This window comes from Lontra canadensis, unplaced genomic scaffold (assembly GCF_010015895.1).
Source record: "Lontra canadensis isolate GAN:19392208 unplaced genomic scaffold, GSC_riverotter_1.0 scaffold45, whole genome shotgun sequence".
NCBI classification, from domain to species: Eukaryota; Metazoa; Chordata; class Mammalia; order Carnivora; family Mustelidae; genus Lontra; species Lontra canadensis.
This window is the reverse complement of record NW_022631039.1, coordinates 5,704,222-5,726,408: the sequence shown is the minus strand read 5'-3', so window position 1 is coordinate 5,726,408 and position 22,187 is coordinate 5,704,222. Positions and strand designations below refer to the sequence as shown.

General features: G+C 57.4%; 1 protein-coding gene across 3 annotated transcripts in view; it reads left to right on the top strand.

Annotated features, from left to right (window-relative positions):
• ELN (elastin) overlaps positions 1 to 14,859 on the top strand; it is a 32,031-nt gene extending 17,172 nt beyond the window's left edge. The window contains exons 17-37 of one of the 3 annotated variants that reach the window (XM_032872424.1): positions 1,236 to 1,325; positions 1,410 to 1,463; positions 2,002 to 2,178; positions 3,300 to 3,353; positions 3,917 to 4,027; positions 4,268 to 4,318; positions 4,690 to 4,776; positions 5,631 to 5,687; positions 6,557 to 6,652; positions 6,746 to 6,805; positions 7,241 to 7,345; positions 8,034 to 8,072; positions 9,477 to 9,530; positions 9,621 to 9,680; positions 9,933 to 10,010; positions 10,605 to 10,643; positions 10,840 to 10,893; positions 11,272 to 11,316; positions 11,720 to 11,749; positions 12,322 to 12,372; positions 13,608 to 14,859. In XM_032872424.1, coding sequence (XP_032728315.1) covers positions 1,236 to 1,325; positions 1,410 to 1,463; positions 2,002 to 2,178; positions 3,300 to 3,353; positions 3,917 to 4,027; positions 4,268 to 4,318; positions 4,690 to 4,776; positions 5,631 to 5,687; positions 6,557 to 6,652; positions 6,746 to 6,805; positions 7,241 to 7,345; positions 8,034 to 8,072; positions 9,477 to 9,530; positions 9,621 to 9,680; positions 9,933 to 10,010; positions 10,605 to 10,643; positions 10,840 to 10,893; positions 11,272 to 11,316; positions 11,720 to 11,749; positions 12,322 to 12,372; positions 13,608 to 13,651 — 1,436 coding nt within the window. In that variant the 3' untranslated portion in view covers positions 13,652 to 14,859. The remainder of the gene's footprint in view (positions 1 to 1,235; positions 1,326 to 1,409; positions 1,464 to 2,001; positions 2,179 to 3,299; positions 3,354 to 3,916; positions 4,028 to 4,267; positions 4,319 to 4,689; positions 4,777 to 5,630; positions 5,688 to 6,556; positions 6,653 to 6,745; positions 6,806 to 7,240; positions 7,346 to 8,033; positions 8,073 to 9,476; positions 9,531 to 9,620; positions 9,681 to 9,932; positions 10,011 to 10,604; positions 10,644 to 10,839; positions 10,894 to 11,271; positions 11,317 to 11,719; positions 11,750 to 12,321; positions 12,373 to 13,607) is intronic. The other 2 variants (XM_032872425.1, XM_032872426.1) reach the window with 2 other exon arrangements.
• The last annotated feature ends 7,328 nt before the right edge of the window (positions 14,860 to 22,187 follow it).

Genomic DNA, 22,187 nt, shown 5'->3' with positions numbered 1-22,187 from the left:
TTCCATCCATCCATCCATCCATCCATCTCTCCATCCATCCATCCATCCATCCATCCATCTCTCCATCTCTCCATCCATCCATCCATCCATCCATCCATCTCTCCATCTCTCCATCCATCCATCCATCCATCCATCTCTCCATCTCTCCATCCATCCATCCATCCATCCATCCATCCATCTCTCCATCCATCCATCGAACTCTCCATCCATCCATCCATTTCAGAAACCAGGGTCAAATAAGAGCTCTGCTAGAAAATGCAGGCACTATGGTGGGAGTCAAGAAAAGGGAGACATTATTTCTACATGGGGGAAATCAAGACGGTTTCTCAGAGAAGAGGACATTTGATTCTGGAGTTTGCCATGTGGTTAAAATAGGAAGGAGAAGTCCAGGCCGAGGGGATGGGTACTATGGTGGTTAGAAGGATAATTCTAGGTGGTACCTACGTGAGTATTTAAACCATGCAATTGTTCAGTATCAATGTCATGTGTATTACAAAACGTCTATCCTGCTCCTCAAGCCCACGACCCCTTGGCCTGCAGATGTGGCGTAGCCTTTCCCACGCCTGTGTGCTGGGCAGAGTGAGCATCCGTGCCCCCCCAGCTCATCCCCCAGTTCAGAATCACATTACTGGGGTTGAGATCCTTGCCTTCACCTTCAGTCCCAGGGGAGCCCCTCCTGTACCCTGATGGGACAAAGGACGTCTCCCCACCAGCCCAAGGGGGCAAGAGTGAAGGGAGAGCAGTAAGCTGGAGGCCCGCTCCATGCAGGCCCCACAGGCCCTCCCTCTAGGCCCCCAAGGCTGGAGGGGATGGCTGGAATGTGGGAGCAGGAGAGTGGGGCGACAAGGGGCTGCCAGAGCCGGGCAGCCAGGTGCTTGGATTACAAACTTGGCCGAGTGTTCGGAACACAGGGAGGGGAAGCCTTGAACATTCCTACAGGGGCCCCTCTGGCCTGGGGAGCGGCCGCTTGTGGTTTCTCAGTATGTGGCAGTGATTAGAATGGGATTTGTCTGAAAACATACAAGTCCCTTAATGAGCATGCTGAAATGGACACTTTGGGGGTGAGTCAAGGAACAGTGGGGTGGGGGCCTCCTCAAGCAGGCCCAGACAGAGATGCTTGGGCCACATTCCCAGAGGAGATTGTGCTGGTTAAAATCCCAGCATCCAAGCCGCCTTCCTGCACGGCCTCTGGAAGGGCCCTGGGAGCCACATGTTCACGGTCCCCTTCCCACCAGGTGCCGGAGGAGCCGGGGTTCTCCCTGGTGTTGGAGGCGGCGGCATTCCTGGTGGGCCTGGCGCAATTCCTGGGATCGGAGGCATCGCAGGTGGGCATCTGTCCAGCAGGGGCTGGGGGCGTTCTGGAGAGGGCCCCAGGGAAAGGGTCTCACCCTCTGTGCCTGTCTCTCCAGGGGTGGGGACTCCAGCTGCTGCAGCCAAGGCCGCCGCGAAAGCAGCTAAGTATGGTGAGTGCCCCGTGGGGTGGCCAGCCTGGACCCCAGTGCCCTCAGCCCCCAACCACAGGGGCCTTGGACAGCCCAGTCCTACAAGGCTGAGTAGACTTGGCCTCCGCCCATCTCTGGCAGCCTCTATCCCCCATCTCCCCAAACATGCAATGTTCCTACCTCCCTGCCTTTGCCCATGCTGGCCACTCTTTCTGGAAGACCGTTGTTCTCCACAGATTGGCCCACCTTGGGGGTGGGGATGTCCCATGGAGCACCTGGCTTCTCCCCTCTTACCCTAACGCCCACCACCGCTGCACCCACTGCCCAGGGGCCCAGCAGAGAGACTGGACTTTGCTTTAGACCTAGATGGTGGTCTTCCCATCCTCAGATCCGAGCCCTCAGAGCTCCGGGCAGGTTCCAGCAGGCCTCCCTGCCTCTCGGATGGGTGGGATCCTGCCCTGGGACCTGCCACTCCCACAGCTCCCACAGCTGTGCCCTTGGAGGCCCTCTGAGGTTCCCACAGGGTCCAGACCAGGAGAATAACCCTCTCCTTCCACAGGAGCTGCTGGAGGCGTGGTGCCCGGTGGGCCAGGCTTTGGCCAAGTAGGCATCCCAGGAGTTGGAGTCCCAGGTGTTGGGGTCCCTGGTGTTGGGGTCCCTGGTGTTGGAGTTCCAGGTGTTGGAGTCCCAGGTGTTGGAGTCCCAGGTGTTGGAGTCCCAGGTGTGGGTGTACCAGGTGAGCTGGGCTGTGTGTATGCATGCGTGGGCACACACATGTAAGAGAGAACTATTGAAACCATTGATATGACTTTTGGATTGCCCCTAATACCTCACCCAGCTATCCTCTTCTCTTCACACCCTCAGCCATGCCTCGTCTTCTCTTCCTTGGGCTATAACAATCTCCTGATTAGTCCCCGCCAGTGTCGAGTTTTCTAATTCATCTTTTGGCTGTCAGTGTGTGTTCCCAGCTCTTAGCTGAATAGGTGCTCAGTAATGGTGGGTGGACGGATGGATGGATGGATGATGGCAGGATGGATGGATGATGGAGAGATGGAGGGATGGATGGATGGATGGATGATGGCGAGATGGATGGATGATGGAGAGATGGAGGGATGGATGGATGGATGGATGGATGATGGTGAGATGGATGGATGGATGGATGGAAGATGGCGAGATGGATGGATGGATGGATGGATGACGGCAAGATGGATGGATGGATGATGGCAAGATGGATGGATGGATGAATGGATGATGGTGAGATGGAGGGATGGATGGATGGCAAGATGGATGGATGGATGATGGTGAGATGGACAACTGAGTATGTCTGTGAATGGCCATATTGATGAGTAGACAAGCTCATGGACGAGGGAATGTGTAAATGAAGAGACAACTAGAAGGAGAGACATGGAGAGATGAATGCAGAGATGGAAAGACAGATGGTAAGGCAGGTAGGGCACTAGCTAAGTGGTGAGAATGACAGATGGGTAGATGGATGCGTGGGTGGAGGGATGGATGATGGATGGATAAGCACATGGGTAGATGAGTAAATGATGAGATGGGTGAGCAGAAGGCAAATGTAAAATGAACCATTGGATATCTAGATGAATGGATAGGTAGGCAGAGGAGTGGCGAAGTGGATGGGTGAGTGAGTGTGTGGATGGAAGAGACTTACGTTGGTTGAGTGGGTGGATCGAAGTCCAAGGATAGACAAACAAAGGGACAGATCAAATGGGTAGATCAACGGGTAGATGAATGGATGGTTAAGTAGGCAGATGGACAGATGAGTAGAGGGGGATATGCATTGATGAATGGACAGGTAGGCCCTTGTGTCATTTGTGTCCCCCTTGGTCTCTCCAGGGGCTGTGTCACCAGCTGCAGCTGCTAAAGCAGCCGCCAAAGCAGCCAAATACGGTGAGTCCTACGCTGATAGCTCTGCCCCGTGCTGTTCTGGCCAGAGAAGGGGAGTGACTTGGTCAGGGTCACACAGCAAGTCACCAGCAAGTCACTGGCTGAGCTGGGACCTGGAACTGTTGGGCCCCCACGCAATGTCTCCTCCAGTTGTCTCCTACCATGAGGCCACGGGGCTGAGTAATGGGAGAGTCCCAGTCTGGCATTCCCAGTGGAGACAGTGTCCCTGATCCTCCCCGCCCTAATCGGGACCCTCTCAGAGGAGCCTAAACCTGCTTAGGGATATGGAACCTGCCCACAGTCTCTCCAAGGCCAACAATGGGGCCCTTCCCCAAGTGCTCAGAGAAGAGAGGGGTTGGAGAGCACTGGGGGGGTGGGGGGGATGTCAGTAAAGACTCCCTTCAGGGGCGCATGCGTTCTATGGTTTCTGGTCCTTCACGAACCAGACTTGAGGGAGACCTGCCTCCTCTTTTCCAGCTGACCAGCATCCCCCCACCCCCCACCCCGATCCCTCCCCAGCCCCTCTTACTGAGATGCTTTTCCACCTGATTCTCTCCCCCCTGCAGGGGCCAGAGCCGGAGTGGGAGTTGGAGGCATTCCCACTTTCGGGGTTGGTCCTGGGGGCTTTCCTGGTTACGGTATAGGAGCCGGAGGGGTTCCTGGAGCCGCGCTTACCCGTAAGCCTGAATTCCACATGGGGACACTGGGAGAAGGCTTTTCTTTTGTAGGGCTATGGGGGGAAGGGTGCAGGGGAGCACAGGCTGGGGTTCAGAGCGCTCAGGGAGGAGCTGGGGTCGGGGGGCACAGCGAGGGGCTCCAGCACCTTTGGGTAAGAGCGCTGTAAGCACAGCCCTCCCCTCCCCAGAGATCCAGGGGGTTTCTGAAGAGCTCTCTCTCTCCCCCCTCCCCTACCACAGCTCAAGCAGCAGCAGCTGCCCAGGCAGCCGCGGCCAAGGCAGCCAAGTATGGTAAGTGCCCCAGCCCTGCCTGTCCCCACACCAAGGCTGCTCCTCCCCAGCCCTGCTCCCCCAGGGGGCCCAGGCCCCAAGCTCAGAGCCCTCCCCCAGCGTGAGGACGAAGCCACCTTGCACTCAGGCCTTTGCTTCCCTCTCTGTCCAGGTCAAGGTCGGGGGTCCCTGTCCCCATCTTCCAAAGCCACTCTGAACCCTTCTGCTCTCTTCAGTCGCCCAGCACTGTGATTACTGGGGCCCTGCTCATCACCCCCAGCCCCAACCAGCAAGCCCTTGCCACCCTTCTGTTCCCCACACCACCTCCGCCTTTCGCTCTCCCAAGAAGCCCGCGATTCTAGGGACAGAGCTGATGCCCCTCTTTCCTCCAGGTGCTGGAGGTGCCGGAGCCTTGGGAGGGCTGGTGCCGGGGGTCGGAGACGGAGTGGCAGGTGTCCCAGGCACGGGAGGTGTGCCAGGTGAGCGGCGTCCCCAACCCCGAGACGGGTTTGGCTTGTCTCATGGAAGGATCTCTGGCGTTGCCCAGGTCAAGTGCACCCTTTTGCAGACTTGACAAGAGAATAGGGAGGAGGGCGGGCAAATTCCCCTGCTTGGAACGAAGACCAGACTGTCCAAGGGATCCTAGCTTGCTGGGGAGGCTCGGAAGCCAGCCGTCATCCAGCTCGGCAGTGAAACTCCTTTACTCCAGTGGCCTTTCTGGCCCCAGACCAGGTGGGAGGGCCTGCCTGGGCCACCCTTTGGCTCTCCTGGGTTCATTCTCCCCCGCCAGTCAGAGGCCAAAGAGAAGAGATAAAGTCACACGGAGATAAGTTACAGACTTCCTTGTTTGTCCCCACCCAATGTCTCTTCAGCATGCCTTCTTTCGGGGAGAAAAATTTTCCTTTTGAGGTTCCCCACCACCACCAAAACGAACCATTTCCTCCAGTTTGGGATATAAGCAGTGTTAGGATTTTTTTTTTTTTTTTTTTTATGAACACAACCTTTCACAGAAAGCTGCACAAGACTTCTAGAGGCTTAGGGAGAGGGTCTGGGCTTCTGCCCAATAGCGCTGGGCTCCCCTCTGCCATAGCCAGAGCCCAAAGGTCACAGCGCCCAGGTTGGCTAGGGGGGCAGCTTCTGGGCAGGCCTGGCTGCCAGGCTGGCTGTCTGTGCTTCCCTGTCTGATTACAGTTGAAGGAGACAGCGTGGGGAGGGTCTTCTAGGGGAGGGGACACTTCCCTACAGGGGATCTTTCCAGAATAGGGGATGGGGAAGGCGATGTGGAGCGGGGTGTCGGGGACTGCCCCCTGACCCCTACTCTTCATCTCTCTAGGAGCAGGAACCCCAGCCGCGGCAGCTGCCAAGGCTGCCGCCAAAGCTGCCCAGTTTGGTAAGTGTCCCCCCAACCCCCCCATTCTGCCCCCAGCCCGCATTCTAGAGCATAGCCCCCAGCTCCAGCCCAGATCTGGTTGGGGCCTGCCCGCCTCTGGACCTCAGGCTGAGCTCACCAGACTCCCAGCCTCCTAGAGTACTTCTTGGCCGCTGATGAAGCTCTCTCCGTCTCTTACTACCTCCAGAGCCCACCCTGGCAGCCCCAGGCACCCACACCTTCCTGAGTACGGCAAGCCACAGCAGCCCCACTTGACAAATTCCCACCGTACGCCAGCCTCTGGGCCAGGAAGTGGAGTGGGGGGGGGTCCCTATGCCTTAGCCTTAGGAACCTGTAGACATCAAGGTTCTGTACACAAAGTCTAGCACTGTCTAGGCCAGAGAACACCTGGACTCCTGGTCTGCTGACCCCCAAACTCATGTATGGCAAATGACCCCGTTTTGGCCAAGCTACTCTGTGCAGAGGCAATCCTGACACCCACTCTATGGGGTTGGTACCCCCAGTCCCATTTTACAGATGTGCAAACTATGAGTCTGGGAGCTTGAGTCATGCCCCACATTTGCTCGGCTCAGTGGCAGCTAAGCTGAGCTTTGAACACGGGTCTACCCGTCTCGCCGAGTTCCCTTTACTGTGTAACTGCCTCCGCCACCCTCAGAAGCCCCAAGGGGTCCTTGTTCCCCAGAGGTTAAGAGCTCCCGGTCCTGTATATGCCTCCTTGCAGGGATGAGGCAGCTGAGGCCCCCGGAGGGAAAGTAATGTGGCCGTCACACATTACTTGTCCGGGCTGGGACAAGAGCCTGCGGCTCTTTCTGTCGGTTTCCGTCCTTGGTCATGACCTGGTTAAGAATGAGCTCTTCTTACTCTTGCAGGGCTAGGCCCCGGGGTCGGCGTGGGTCCTGGTGTGGGTCCTGGCGTGGGTCCCGGCGTTGGTCCCGGCATTGGCATTGGCCCCGGCGGTGTTGCAGGTGAGCTGCCTGAGTGAGCGGGCCTGAGGGGCCTCTGAATCCTCCCTGGGTGCTGTCCCTGACCCTGAACTCCCTCCCTCCCTCTCCCTGCAGGAGCAGGGACCCCTGCTGCAGCCAAAGCCGCTGCTAAGGCAGCCGCCAAAGCCCAGTACCGTGAGTACCGAGCCTGAGGGGCGCCCTCCCCACCCTCCATGATACGCAGCCTCATTGGGTCCCAGAGCAGCCACCAGAGGGCTCGGAAGCACAGATCGGGCATGCAGGAGACCTGGGTTCAAGTCCTGAGTCCCACACTAGCCAAGCGACCTCCAAGTTCCCTCCCTGTCCTCCAGTGTGACACGTGGAGTGTCCACAACCACTGTGTAGCCCAGAATGCCAGCCTGGGAGGGGCTGGACCTGGCAGTCAGTGGGAGTTTTAGGAAGACCATTCTTGGTGGCGCTATAGATGGCAGGTTCAGTGGCAGGAGGCCCCTACTTGTGTCTGGGTCCCCCCGCTGGGGGCTGACTCAGCTCCCCAGGCAGGACCCGCTATGCTCCCTGCTCATGCTCCCTGCCTGCTGTGCACCCTCCACCACTGCCCATGTCCCTCAGGGGCTGCAGCCGGACTTCCTGTCGGCGTTCCTGGCTTTGGGGTTGGTGCTGGCGTTCCTGGATTCGGAGTTGGTGCTGGTGTTCCTGGGTTTGGAGCTGGTGCAGGTGAGGGGCCTTTTGGGCCTAGGCAGAAACTGCCCCCTGAGCTCAGAGGAGGGGGACCCCTCTTCCTGCCCGCACATCCCAAGCAGCCTCACTCGGGGCCTTGTAGTGAATCCCCCATTAGGTTCTCCTGAGCCATCAGAGATGACCGGGTAACAGACGGGTGGCAGGCTGGGCAAAGGGGACCCCAGGCCGCTAGATTTCAGAGTTTCTGCCCACTCAGTTAGACGAGTGACAAGGGTTCCAAACAGAAAAGTAACCCACTACCCCAGAAAGGAGGGTGGAGGTCCGTGGGGTCAGTGGGCCTGAGGGGGCCGGTCTGGCTGCCTTCCAGTAGCACGCTATGGTAAGGGGGCCACTAGGACCTCCAGGTCTTCATCTCCTGCCTGCTCCGCATCCAGCCTCAGGCAGATCACACTGTGCCTGGAGGAGAAGGAAAGGGCAGACAGAAGGAAGAGGGATGGTTCAGCCTTCAACCAGCCCCAGACCAGGCTGGCCGCAGCACGGTTAGATACCGGAGCTCTCTACCTGGCAGGGTGAGCTCCTGGCTAGGGCACCACGGTTTCAGAGCCTTGAGAGGAGCAAGGAAGGCTGAGGAAGTCAGGGAGGGCTCCCTGGAGGAGGCAGAATGCCCAGGCACAGATCTCGGCTGCTGACCGGCCCCCTTTTCCTTTTTTCTCTTTTCCCCCAGTCCCTGGAACCCTGGCTGCAGCTAAAGCAGCCAAATATGGTGAGTGCACTCCCCAACGGCCCCCTGTGGTTAGTCTGCTTGCTGCCCCACCTGGCCCTGACCAACCCATCTCCCCTCCATGGGGCTGCAGCCCAGTGCCCAGAGCCCACAGCACAGGGCTAGGAGGGTCAGGGTGGGGAAAGGCAGTTTCTAGGACACATTAATGATGGTTTAGTAGACCTGGTCCCTGCTCGCTAAATACGTATCATGCCCCCAGCTCTGGGACAACTCAAAATGCCCCTCACATTTCCAACACCCATGGAGGCAGCTCCTTGAGGAGGACCACGGTCCCTAAGGCGCTCCTGGCCTCTGACAGTTTCATTGGACCCAAGGCCAGGGGCCAGGGCCCAGGCCTGCCTCCCCAGCAGAGCCGGGACACCTCGCCTAGGCCCTCGGCCTCCCGTCCGCCTTGGTGTCAGCACAACAGCAAGCCTCCGGCAGCTGGGACCTTCAGCAGCGAGCCCGGAGGACGTGGCAAGCCCCGCCTGGACAGCCAGACCCATGCTGTCTGTGGCCCCAGCATTCCTGGCCTCCGAGAAGCCCGACCGGGGCCCCTGCCAGGGAACCGCCAACCAGCCCTGGCCAGCCCGCTTGGGGCCAGTTTCCACCTCGGAAAATCCCGGCTTCCTCAGCCCCCACCCCCCACGGGCCTGGTGACCCACAGGCCCCTCTTCTGTTCCCGGCTGGCCGCTGGCCTGTCTGAGTCTAACAGACGTTGCCAGGGAAACAAAGCAGTTGAGGGCACCGGCTCCCAAGCCACATGTTGCCGGTGGAAACTCGAGGACACTGCTTAACCTCTGGTGTGCCTCAACTTTCTCATCTGCAAAATGGGGATGCTAAGGGTCCCTACCTTCCCCGCTGTAGCCAATGAGAAGCAGGCGACTCTGTGCAAAGCACAGAGAACAGTGAACATAGCATCAGGGGTTAGCCGTGACCACACCCGGCAGCTCGGCCCTGGGCGGTGGTTCAGAACTCAGAGTGTGTGCACCGGGTGTGGGGGGTGTCCCTTGGCTCCCCCAGATGCCCGCAGCATGAGCAGGGTAATGATCTCCAGCTCTGCGGCTCAGAGAGGTGACAACTAAGAGAGGAGAAAGCAGAATTCGAACACAGGGCTGTCAGAACCTAAGACTAGCTTTGCCCCTCAGCAGCTCACGGCCGCCAGTGGCTCCCAGCACTAACTGGATGGGAAGGAGAAGAAATGGGCAGGCCAAGGCTCGGGTTGGCGGGGGGGGCTTGCCCAATTGGGCAGGACAGAGCTGGGACTCAGGCCCAGGTGTCTGTCCCATGCCCCTTCCCACTGGGTCACATGGCTTTGGACACCTGTCTGCTTGCCTAGCGTCCCTGGGCCAGGGAGCCCCCATCCTAAAGAAATTGGGATACTGACTTTCCATTTTCCCTCCGCAGGAGCTGGAGGGGCCGGGGCTCTCGGAGGAGCAGGTGTCCCAGGCGGTGTGGCAGGTGAGTCGAAAGCCCAGGACAGGCTGGGCAGGGAGGAAGACAGACCAGTGGAGAGTCCCCCCCAACCCTGAGCTCCTTCTGTGTCCCCAGGAGTCGGACCTGCCGCCTCAGCCGCTGCTGCCAAAGCCGCCGCCAAAGCCGCCCAGTATGGTGAGCACTGGTTGGGGGTGGGTGCGGTCGCCCAGGCCCTCAGGCTGGGTTGGGGAAGGGGGGCTTCTGACCGTGCCCCGGGGCCCTCAGGGGCGTCATCTCCCCAGAGCCCAGGCCAGACCCTGGCCCCACTAAGCCCTGCGAGACCCTGGGAGCTCAGGTTCTACCTGGATCCCGGGAGGAGCCCCCCCGCCATCTGGCAGACAGACCTGCCATTCCCACCCATAGTTTAACACACAGCTCTCTCCACAGGTCTCGGGGGAGCCGGAGCCCTGGGAGCCGGGGGGCTGGGAGCCGGAGGAGCCATCCCAGGGGTTGGGGGCTTTGGAGGTGAGGAACTGCTGTGGAATCAGAGGGTGCAGGGGGCACATGTGTGTGTGTGTGTGTGTGTGTGTGTGAGAGAGAGAGAGAGAGAGAGAGAGAGACTGAGATTTCTTCCTACCTGCCACACCGGCCCCAGCCTTTGAAGGACCTTCAGCAAGCGCCCGCTGGGGCCACCTCGTGCAGCCGGGCGCCCCCTCCTGTCTGTCTCCTGCCTCAGCCCACCCACCCGCTTTAAGTGGGAGTTCATCCGGATGCTGGTGGCTGTGCCCATTTTCCAGAGGAGAACAGCAAAGCCAGCAGGGAAATGTGTTTCCCTGAAGTCTCTGCCACCGCGGGGGGGCTCGTGTTGACATGTCACTCTTTCGTGGGTTGTCATTGTGTCCCCTCTGCCTAAATTGGCCCAAATCTCGTCCCCGTGCTCCAGACTGGACATGGGGGAAGAACTCACTAAAGTGTACACTGGGTGGGGGGGTGATGGGTAGATGAGGGAGAGTGGCAGGTGGACGGTGGCAGGTGACAAGTGGGGGAGCAGGCCAGGAGGGGACATGGCTCTGGGAGGGGGGAGCAGTTCCTGAGCCCTCTGGCCCCATGTCTCCCCAGGTGTGTCCCCAGCCGCAGCTGCTAAAGCAGCCAAATATGGTGAGTTTCCTCCTCGGCCTCCCTCTGCCCAGGCAGCTGCTTCTGCCGCACCCCCCGTTGCCCTGTCCGTGCCCCAGGTCCCACTCAGTCCTGCTCACAGGAGCCCTGAAGGCCTGTGCAGGATGTCCCTGTCCCCAGAACCAGAGGGGGATGCTCAGGGCCCCTTCGTCCGAGCCCCCATCCACCCTCTTCTCAGGTGCCGCTGGCCTTGGAGGTGTCCTGGGAGCCACCAGGCCATTCCAAGTTGGAGGTAGGGCCACCTCTCTTCGAGAACCTGGGTCTAGAGGAGGCCCATCTGGCTAGCAGGGGGGGCTTCTGGAACCGTAGCCAGCACAAGGACATGAGCGAGAGGGCGGAAGGGACAGTCCAGGAAAGGGACCATTCTGCCCCAGGAAAAGCGCAGCAGACCTCAGGCCAGCAGGCACACCGTGGGCGACAGACACCTGGCTGATGAGCTGGGGATATGGGCGCCCCCCTCCCCCAACCAGGATTCCAGGCAGACACAAGGCTTGTAAGGAAAGCTGATCTGCCAACCAGGGGCACGTGGCAGGGAGGAGGTGGTCCTGGGCAAGAGGCCAGGGGAGGGAAGCAGGGCCTGCCCCACACCAACCCCGAGCTCCTCCCACAGGAATTGCAGCAAGACCCGGCTTCGGACTGTCCCCTATTTACCCAGGTAAACCCGGGCTCCCTGTCCCCGCCCCAGCCCCGGCCCCCGCCTTGTGCTGCAACCCAGTCCTCCCCAACCCCTGCTTCATCTGAGATCAGAGTCAGGCCCCGGGTGGTAAACCCATGACCTCCCTTACACGAAGCTGGGCCTCCCCTCCTTCCCCTCCCCCTCCCCTGCAAAACCAGGGAGCATCAGCTTTTCCAAAGCCCCACGTTCCAGATGCGACAGACTGAGACTCAGACAGTGCCAGGGGCTGGCCCAAGGTCATTCAAGGAGTGAGGCTGAGCCCAGGGCTCCTGACACCCAGGCCCAGAACTTGGCTGCCCCCAGGGTGGGGAGGGGGGCCCTGGGGAAGCTGGGCGGGCTCCCCAGAGCAGACTCACTCACAGCCCCTCTCCTTGTCCCGCAGGTGGTGCAGCTGGGGGCCTGGGCATTGGTGGTGAGTCAGGGCACTGAGCTATTTTCATGGGGGGATGGGAGGGGTTAGGGGCTACTGTGGCAACTGTGACTGTGGCCACGGCCCCCTGGGGCTGGCTCTCTGGAAATTCAGCCATGGGATATAGGGTTGGGGGCAAGGATCCCATTCCTGGGGCTTCCTGCCCAGCATGTGACGGGACACCAGGAGATAGAGACCTGGGCCGGCCAGGTCTCTGGTGTAACTGGAGAGCCTGACTGCCCCACAGAAAAGGAAAGGAAATGCTTAAGGTGATCAGGGAGGCCAAAGCCTCAGGCATATTAGGTGGGGCAGTTTGCGTGGCCCGGGGTCTGGCTGGGGGGCGGGGGGCGCCCTCCTAGCTGCTCAGACCTCCACGGGCAGGATACCCTCCACGGGCAGGATACCCTCCACAAGGACCACAGCATTGCTCCAGCTGGGTGAGACCGAAGGCCAGGCTGGGGGCAGGAAGGTGTTCAGAACCTTCTGTGATGGCTAGAGGCCTGGTACATGGTGGGGATTCGGGGAGACGCAGCAAAGCCCGGCCCCCTTCCCAACCCCCACCCTTACCTCCACAGGCAAACCTCCCAAGCCCTATGGAGGGGCCCTGGGAGCCCTGGGATACCAAGGTGAGTAGAGACCCAGCCCCTGGGAGAGGGCAGTGCAGGAAGGGGGCCAGACAGAGACAGAGGGCTGGGATCCATCAGCCTGGGAGAGGGGCGCGACATTTGGACTAGGCCTAGTGGGAAGGGAGTGGGGAGGTCGGGGGAGCCAGACGCCTCATCCCCATCCCTGTGTTTACCTCTGACACAGACACCCAGAGCTACTAGCGGGCCTGGGACCCTCCTGGCTTGCCCTAAGCCAGCCCTGGCAGTTTCTCCCTCCCAGCAGCTCACCCCACCCCCACCAGGAGGAGCCAAGGGAAAGAGAAGGGAGGAGGTCAAGGGAGAAACAGAAGAGAGAGAGGGTTCATGGGACAACAGACCCCTACAGTCAGGGAATTTGAGGGGTGGATGGGGACCCAAGGTGCCCCCAGCCAAGCAGTGTGGGCAGAAGCCACCCCAGGCCCAGACAGAGCCCCACCCTCGCTCAAAGATGCAGACGTGCCTCTGGGAGTTGGTGGGGGGGGCAGGTAATGGTCACCACCCCCCAAGGAACCTCCCAACAGTGCTCAAAGGAGACCCAAAGAGGCCCAGCTCCCTGCTGGTCTGCTCAGGCTGCAGATTCTTTTTCATCCGCACCCACTCCCCACTCCGTGATGGGGCAGCTGGGGCCAGGGCAGGGAGAGGCAGAGGCAAGGGCAGCCTGACCCTCTCCGGGGTACGCACCTCTCCGTCGGGCACGACTTGTTGCCTGTGGCCCAATCCCACCGGGTTCCAGACCCCCAGGAGCAGCTTCACCGGGAGAAGCCGGTCCCGGCCCCACTCGGTGGCTCACTGCCACCAGGTGGCGGTAAGCAGCTGCGTTGGGTTCCATCAGGGGCAGAAGGACTCCAGGCCCTACAGCGGTGCCCTGACGGCTTAGACAAGGCTTGCCAATCAGGGTGCTTGCTGAAGGCTTCCCAAATGCAGTGGACTCAGAATATAGAGACCTTGTCCGGGCCAGGCCCCCTTCCCCTCCCTGAGCCTTGATTACCACCATCCCATGGGCCCTGCTCCCACCCCCCTGCCTGATAGGAATTAGGGCAGCACGATGGCTCAGAGTTTGGCAGGAGGTTGTGGCCAGGCTTCTCATGGCTTTGGAGCCTTTGTTCCTCACCACGTTGATGTGGGTCCAAGAAGAGTCTGGAGCTGGTCTGAGTGGGCAGGGGCTTGAGCAGGCCCTGGGAGGTGTCAGACCATCATGGGTGCCTCCTCTCGCCCAGCTGGGGCCTGCCTGGGGAAATCCTGTGGCCGGAAGAGAAAGTGAGCGTCCCAGGACCCCTGACTCACGACCTCATCAACGTTGGTGCTACTGCTTGGTGGAGAATGTAAACCCCTTATGACCCCTTCCCCCGTCGCCCCTCCCCAGTCCCCACCCCAGGAGGGGACAGGCCAGGCTGGGTGGCCTTGGAAATCCACAAAGCGAGGAAACAAGAGTGGTGGCCAAGCGGGACCCAGGAGGCCCCCCTGACTTCAGAGGCCAGGGGTGGGTGGGCTTAGCCCCCTGCCCCCACCCCCTTCCCACCCAGGAGCTCCCCCTCCATACACTCTCCATCTCCAGGGGAACTTGGTGCTACGTGCTGGTGCTCTCATCTTCCTGGGGGGAGGGAGGAGGGAAGGGCAGCCCCTTGGGAACCCCCTCCCCGGGGCTCCTCTGAAGATGGTGCGGACACTCCCTGGGCAGTCCCACCTCCCCCCTGCCCATCAGGAACCCCCACCCCCCACCCCGGCTGCGGTCCAGTTGGTACCCAAGCACCTAAAGGCTCAAGCTGGATTCGGTCATACCACCTCTCAGCCCCCAGCCCCTGACTTACTCCCCAAGTCTGGGACACCTGCGGATGGGAAGACCACCCCCCCAACATTGGGAACAGCCTTCTTGCTCTTGTGGAATTCATCCAGCCCTCTGTCCATCCGTCCATCCATCCTTGTCCCCAGCTGACCGCCCAGCACCGCTACCTGGCTGGGGGCCCCCACCTCAGCCTGTTTAACCAGTCCGGACGGCCTGTGCCCCTCCTCCACCCCTCCCCACACACCCCTACGATGGGGCCTGAGTACCCAGGGTGCGAGGAGCATGCCAGCTGGGGCGGCAGGAATCTCCTCCCCGACCTGGGTCCCCCCCATGCAGTACTGTATCCCCCGACCCTCCCTCGAACCCTTGTTTTGGGAGCATTTCCCACCCGTGCCCCGCCCGTCTCTTTGTGTCTCGCTGTGATAGATCAATAAATATTTTATTTTTTGTCCTGGATATTTGGGGATGATTTTTGATTGTTGATGTTCTCCTGGTTTTATTTTCGTGGTTAATTGAAAAATAATTTTTTTTTCTTCTGATCTGGGGAGCTATATTCCCCAGTAGAAGATTAATTTTAATCACTTTGGTATAACTCTGGATGAAATACATATTTTTTTTCTTTGAAATATGAAAAGAGAATTAACTGCTTGAGAAACGACTAATAAATGAAAACCTTCGGAAGGAAACTGTTGTGGCCTACTTTGTCCTCTCTCATCTGCCCTGGGGTGGGAATGGGAACTTCTGTTTTTCAAGGTGTTTTTGCTGGGGGGCCAGGGGGGAGCTATTTACCAAAATCACCTGCCCTCCTATTCCGGCCCCTGGGTGTACCAACCCCTCCCCCAAGTTCTGCTCGCCCTTTAACAAGGAAAGCCCCTTGGTGGGGCCAGACCCACCCAAGTGGGTCTCCCAGCCAGCCACGCCTTGCCCAGGCCTAGCCCTTGGCCCTAGACCTTGAGCACAGAGCCTGGCAGGGGCCTCCAGATGCTGACGGCAGAACTGAAGGGGTGGACCAGACCAAACCCTTGGCCTTGGTGCACAGCCACGTGGAGAGGGGAGAAATGGCCCCGCTTACGCGAACCAGAAGACCTCCCTGGGAGACATCCCCGGGAAGGAAGTGCTGTCCACCCGCACGGCCCTGCTTCGGTTCTTCTGGGAGGCTCGGAGGCCCCCATTCCCAAGGCCCTTCCCCTCCCCTCAGGGCCAGAAATCCACGGGGCCTGAGCCCAGGCCCACCTGGAGCCCACGACTCCCCTTTATTTATTTATTTATTTTTTAGATTTTATTTATTTATTTGACAGAGATCACAAGTAGGCAGAGAGGCAGGCAGAGAGAGAGGAGGAAGCGGACTCCCCGCTGAGCAGAGAGCCCGATGCTGGGCTCGATCCCAGGACCCTGGGATCATGACCTGAGCTGAAGACAGAGGCTTTACGCCACTGAGCCACCCAGGCGCCCCCCCGACTCCCCTTCAGACCGCGCCCTGGGTGCCAGATTCTAGAATCCCCTCCCCCAACCACCAATTCCACTTTCCAGGGCCCACGTGGCGTCACGCCTGCATCCCGCCGACCTCCGGAGAGCCAACCCCACAGCCCCATGGGAGTCCCCCTAACGCAGCAGGATGCAGAGGGAGCTGTTTGTTGGGAGTGTGGGTATCTGTGCTTTTGCCTGCAAAGACCCATGCGGTGCCAGGAGGGGCTGGGATGGAAAGAGAAGTGGGCGAGCTGATGCTCTGGGAGCAAATCCCAGAGCACAGTGGAGTGAAAAAAGCAATTTCTCCCCGGGGCTCCCCCTTTAGCCTTCTCTCCACGTAGCAGCCAAAACCAATCCTTTCAAACCCAAGTCAAGTCAAGTCAAGGCATCAGGGCCAGAGCCAGAGGCCTTCCCGCAGCCTCGGAGCCCCCACCTGAGTTGGACCAGCTGTTCTGAGCACGCGTCCTGCTCCCCAGCCCTCTGCCAGGCCAGGCCCTCTCGCTTTGCCTGGCAGGGAGGAGGCCTCCCCCCTGCGGGTCAGCATCTGCCGTCTCCCCCTGCCTGGAGCGCCCTTCCCTCTGCCTAGCAACGTGCTTGGCTCCCTCGCTGCCTCCAGTGACTCCAATGTCACCTTCTCAGCCTCCCTGTCTCAGATGACAAACTGTCCCCTCCTCCCTCACCTGTCCCCACCTGCTTTCTCTCCAGAGTGCCCACCACCACGTGACACAGGACAGTTCCCCTCTGTCCCTCATCCATCCATGCCCCATCCCAGACTGTAAATTCCCCTGAGGCTTAAACGCTGTCTGAAGAACAAAAATCCTGAAACGCCTCGGCTTTCCTCGGTTATACGCTCCGGTAGAAAGACGGTCAGTGAATGTGTTGGGCTGATGAGAGCCTCAAAGATACCGGCTCCCCTACCCTGTGAATATTACTGTGTTCATCTGCTCAGGGGGCCACAGCCAAGCACCCCAGACCGGGGGGCTTCAACAACGGAAATCCATTTTCTCACAGTTCTGGAGACCAGAACTCCAAGACCAAGGTGTGGACAGGCTTGGTTACTTCGGAGAACCCCTCCTCGGCCTGTTACCCTGTGTCTCCCCACGGTGGCCTCCAATCTGTATCTGTTCCTAATCTCCTCGGTTCTTTTAAGTCAGGCTGGACCAGAGCCCATTCCGATGACCTCATTTTAACCTAATTGTCTCGTTAAAGGCTCTCTCTCCAAACGCAGTCGCGATCGGAAGTACCGGGGGGAGGACTTCAACGTGCGAAGTTTGCAGAGCTGTAAGTCAGCCCTGACAGTTACCTTACGTGGGAAAGCAGTCTTCACAGGTGTGATTCAGCCAAGGCTCTGGGATGCAGGAGATTTTCCCGGTTGGCCCTAAATGCCACCGCAAGTATCCTCATAACCATCGGGACAGACTGTATGCCAACAAATTGGGACAACCCAGAAGAAACGGATACACTCCTAGAAACAAACAACAGAGCGAGACTGAATCATGAAGAAACAGAAAATCTGAAAAGATGACTAACAAGGAGATTGAATCAATAACCAAAATTCTCCCGACCAAAAAAAAAAAAAAATCTCCCAACAAAGAAAAGCCCAGGACCAGATGGCTTCTCTGGTAATTTTTTTTTTTTTTAAGATTTTATTTACTTATTTTTGCGAGAGAGAATGAGTGCACAAGCAGGGGGAGCAGCAGAGGCAGAGGGAGAAGCAGGCTCCCCGATGAGCAGGGAGCCTGATGAGTGGCTCGATCCTGGGACCCTGGGACCATGACCCAAGCTGAAGGCAGACCATGATCCTGGCACCTGCACCCCCGCCACCACTACGAGATCCAGGAGCAGCAGGTCCTATCCGGCCCCCAGTAAACAGCCCTGCTGGCCTCAGACCTGACTACAGTCCCTAAAACGGCCCCAACTTGGCTCCAGCCCCACTGTACCATGGCCTGGAAGCAGGCCTGCCCACCCAAGGACCAGCCAGCATTCAGGGACCCAGCAGAAGCCACGCCCACCCACTTGGTGCCGGGCCAGCCAACCGCGGACACCTCTGTGGGCCCAACAGATGAGCCCAGCTCCAGCCCCACTATAACACGACCCCCAAGACAGGCCCATAAATCCAGGAAATGGGCAGGGAAAGGTCTTGAGCTATTAAAATGAGTCTGCAAAGCCTGTAAATAAAATCTTAAAAAAAAAAAAAATGAGTCTGAAGGCTCGTCTACTCCTTCAGGGCCCGGACACCCACGCAAGGCTCCACACATCACCAAGAATCAGGTAAACACGACAGTGCCAAAGGGAACTGATGAAACTCCAGTGACCAGCTCTGAAGAAATGTAGAGCCATGAGCGTCCTGGCAGAGAATGCAAAGTAATTGTCTCCGAGAAGCCCGAGGAACCGTGAGAGGACACAGATACGCAACTCAACAAAATCCGGAATAGAACACCAAAATTCGAAGCTTAACAAACAGGGGCACCCCGGGGAGGGGGGACACAGTCGGTGAAGCATCTGACTCTTGATTTCAGCTCAGGTCACCATCTTGGGGTCCTGGGATCGAGCCCCACATCGGCCTCCACACGGGGCGTGGAGCCTGTTTAAGATTCTCTCTCTCTCTTCTCCCCTCCCCTGGTCACAGGCGCGTGCGAGCCAGCACGCTCTCTCGATCTGTCTCAAAAACAAAAAAAGGGGGGTTAAGATGGGGGTTCCTGGGTGGCTCTCTTGGTTGGGTGTCTGGTTCTTGATCTCGGCTCAGGTCGCGATCTCAGGGTCATGAGTTCGGGTCCCGCGCTGGAGCTCTGTGCTAGGCATGGAGCCTACTTAAAAGAAAAAATGATTAAGATGGTAAATTTATATTATGTGCTTTTAACTACAGTTTAAAAAAGGAGAAGCTTAGGGGCACCTGGGTGGCTCAGAGGATTGGGCCTCTGCCTTCGGCTCAGGTCGTGGTCTTGGGGTCCTGGGATCGAGTCCCGCATCAGGCTCTCTGCTCAGTGGGGAGCCTGCTTCCTCCTCTCTCTTTCTGCCTGCCTCTGTGCCTACTTGTGATCGTCTCTCTCTGTGTCAAATAAATAAATAAAATCTTTGAAAAAAAAAAAGGAGAAGCTTGAAGAGGAAAGGCACTGATTCTCCTCTAGAGTTTCCAGAAGGCACACTGCCTTTGACTTGGGCTCAAACTGATTTCAGACTTCTGGTCTCCAGAACAGGGAGCAAATTAATTTCTGTAGTTTCTTAATTTGCTCCCCACCCCACACACACACTCACTTAAACCGAGTTTGTGGTAATTTTCTAGAGCAGCCCCAGGAAACAGTTGATAAAGGATTCCCTCTAATGTCAGGAGAATCAGCTCCATGAGGATTAAAAGCTGGGATAGGGGCACCTGGTTGGCTTAGTGGGAAGAGTTGTGAGTTCACGCGCAACACTGGGGGTAGAGATTACTAAAAAAACAAATAAATAGACTTTAGGGGGCGCCTGGGTGGCTCACTCAGTTAAGCATCTGCCTTCGGCTCAGGTCGCGATCTCAGGGTCCTGGGATCAAGGCCCACATCGGGCTCCCTACTCAGCAGGGAGTCTGCTTCTGCCTCTCCCTTTCACTCCTGCTCTCTCTGCCTCTCTCTCTCTCAAATAAATAAAGTCTTTAAAAAATAAATAAATAAACTTAAAAAAAATTTTTTTTTTAATTAGAAAGAAATAAAAGCCAGGGAAGGAGATAGGGAGTGATGGAGAATGTTAAGTTATTGGGATGGGTGGGGACACCCGACCTCCAGTCAAAGAGCCAGTGATGAGCACATGCTTGGGAAGTTGGAACAGCAGAAGAGGCCCACGATGGTTAACAAAAGTGAGCAAAGAGAGAAGAAATAAAAGCAAAGAACTAGCCAGAGGCTAAGTCCTGTAAAGATCGAAGTAGGGCTTTGGGTTTAAAAGCAAGAAAATGTCCCGCTTTGACCCATGTGTTCAGAAGCTCCGAAGGGTATTAGGAGGACGTGACCTGGGACTACTGCCCAGTGCACCCGGCTAGACCAGGGAGGAGGGAGAAGTGGTGGAATTCTGGATATATGCTGTGCAGAAAGGCAGTAGAATGTGCCGACAGATCAGACACAAGGGGCAGAAGCAGAGAATGAGAGAGGTCAAGGCCACCAGCAAGTTTGGGCCTGAACCACGAGAGGATGGTATGTCATTGACAGAAATGAGGAACCACTGCGAACAGCAGCCCCAGGCACCCATTAAGAGCTCTGGCCTGGACACATTAAGTGTGAGGTGCCCATATGCCATCAAAGTGGAGGCGCCAAGGAGACATTTGTGTGCTCAAGTCTTGCAGTTCAAAGACGGGGCAGGCGAGTCACCAAGCAACGTGTCTGGGTGAGGTCACCCAGAGTGGGCGAGAAGGGGGCAGACTGTGTCTGACCACAGGGATCCTGTGATGCCAGCTCTTTTTGTCCCGAGGCTAGGACAGCTCAGGAGTAGGCCCCTGCCTGGGTGACAGTCTTGGGCTCATCCTGTGACAGCATCCTTATCCCCACGGAGCTTCTTGCTTGTCACTAGCTTGTGTTTCTCGCCAGGCACCCACTTAGCAATTTCAGACAAATCCTAATCAGTGACCTGGAGTAAACGAGCCTTTCCCCCAGGGCTCTTGACCCATCACGAAAATTTTTATCGTGAACCCCATCAGTAAAATATTTTTTTTATTTTTAAAAAGATTTTATTTATGTATTTGACAGAGACAGAGATCACAAGTAGGCAGAGGCAGGGGAGGGGGGAGCAGGCTCCCCGCGGAGCAGAGAGCCCGATGCGGGGCTCGATTCCAGGACCCTGAGATCATGACCCGAGCCGAAGGCAGAGGCTTTAACCCACTGAGCCACCCAGGTGCCTCCCATCAGTAAGATATTTTTGAGCAAACGTCATATATATGGCAAACAGACTCCTAAAACTTAATGGATCCAAACCGGGGCTCTCAATTTGCTCCCCACCCCACACACGTACTCATTCTCACTTGTAAGTCACAGACGTACTCGACCACTCGAATAAAACACGGTCATCCCATCACCACGCAAAAGCGGAGTTCACAAAGAGTCCTCCAAAGATGAAAAACAGTACTCGAACAATAGTATCATTTAAAAATACAAAATTCCTTTTTTTGTCTTTAAAAAAAAAAGGCGGGGGGTGCCTGGGTGGCTCAGTGGGTTAAGCCTCTGCCTTTGGCTCAGGTCATGATCTCGGAGTCCTGGGATCGAGCCCCACATCGGGCTCTCTGCTCAGCGGGGAGCCTGCTTCCTCCTCTCTCTCTGCCTGCCTCTCTGCCTACTTGTGATCTCTGTCTGTCAAATAAATAAATAAAATCTTTAAAAAAATAAAAAGAAAGAAAGAAAGAAAGAAAGAAAGAAAAAAAAAAAAAAAAAAAAAAAAAAAGAAAAGACATAATACCTTATACGAGAGACTGAACATGTCCGATCTGATGATCCAGTCCCTGGTTCTGCCGGGAACTGGGGCTGACAAGCAGTTCCTACCAGGGACAGACGCTCCATCTTTTTTGTTCGTCTTACAGGACCAGCATTGTCTTCCAACTCAGCTTTCTTTTCAGGAATCTTTGGCAGCCACAGGTCCGTTCTGTGAACGTTAGTTTTGTTAAAACTTGACAAAATCGCCCAACTAAGTCGGCACAGGCGCAGGGTCCCTCCAGGTCCACTCTGTGCCCCCCTCCAGCCTGCACGATGGCCCGCTCAGGAAGCCATCTGACCAAGACAGAGCAAGGGCACTGACGCCAATATAAATATTAAGTATTTTTAGGGACGCCTGGGTGGCTCAGTTGGTTAAGTGGCTGCCTTCGGCTCAGGTCATGATCCCAGTGTCCTGGGATCGAGTCCCACATTGGACTCCTTGCTCGGCAGGGAACCTGCTTCTCCCTCTGCCTCTGCCTGCCTGTCTGCCTGTGCTTGCTTGCTCTCTCTCCCTCTGTCCCTGACAAATAAATAAATAAAATCTTTAAAAAAATAAAATTAAATAAATAAATAAATATTAAGTATTTTTAAAGCCCAGCTTCTTTCTTATGAGAAATTAAAATTCTAATATTTTCTTCCCTCCCCCAGGTAACTGTTTTTTGCACCCAGGGCTGAGGGCCCCTGCCTTGCCTGCTGCTGGCCCTGGCTAGAGGAGCCTACACACTCGTGATTATGTAGAACCCAAGTGGGGACAGATCTGCCCCTTGTTCACTGGGCGCCCCTGGGCATGGTGCTCAGCCTCTCCGCTCACCACTTCTCTGCAAGGGAATGAAGTGGGGGAGGGGTCTAAAGGGAGAAAGGGTCACCCCTCCCCAGGTCCAGCATTCTAGGATTCTCCACTTCCAGGCAGAATGGTTCATCTCTTCAGTGCTAGACTGGGGACCCCTGCTTTGGGGACAGCGCAATTCCTCTGGCCATTTCAAAGCTGTGCCTCCTCCTGCACCGTGGGCAGGGCTGGAGCTCCAAGTCTCCAATACTGGGGTGTGCAGACCCCTAAGCACATCTGTCACAGCCCCCCAGGGGTCCACTCCTCCCCAGAGCGTCCTCCTTTAGCTCCCTGC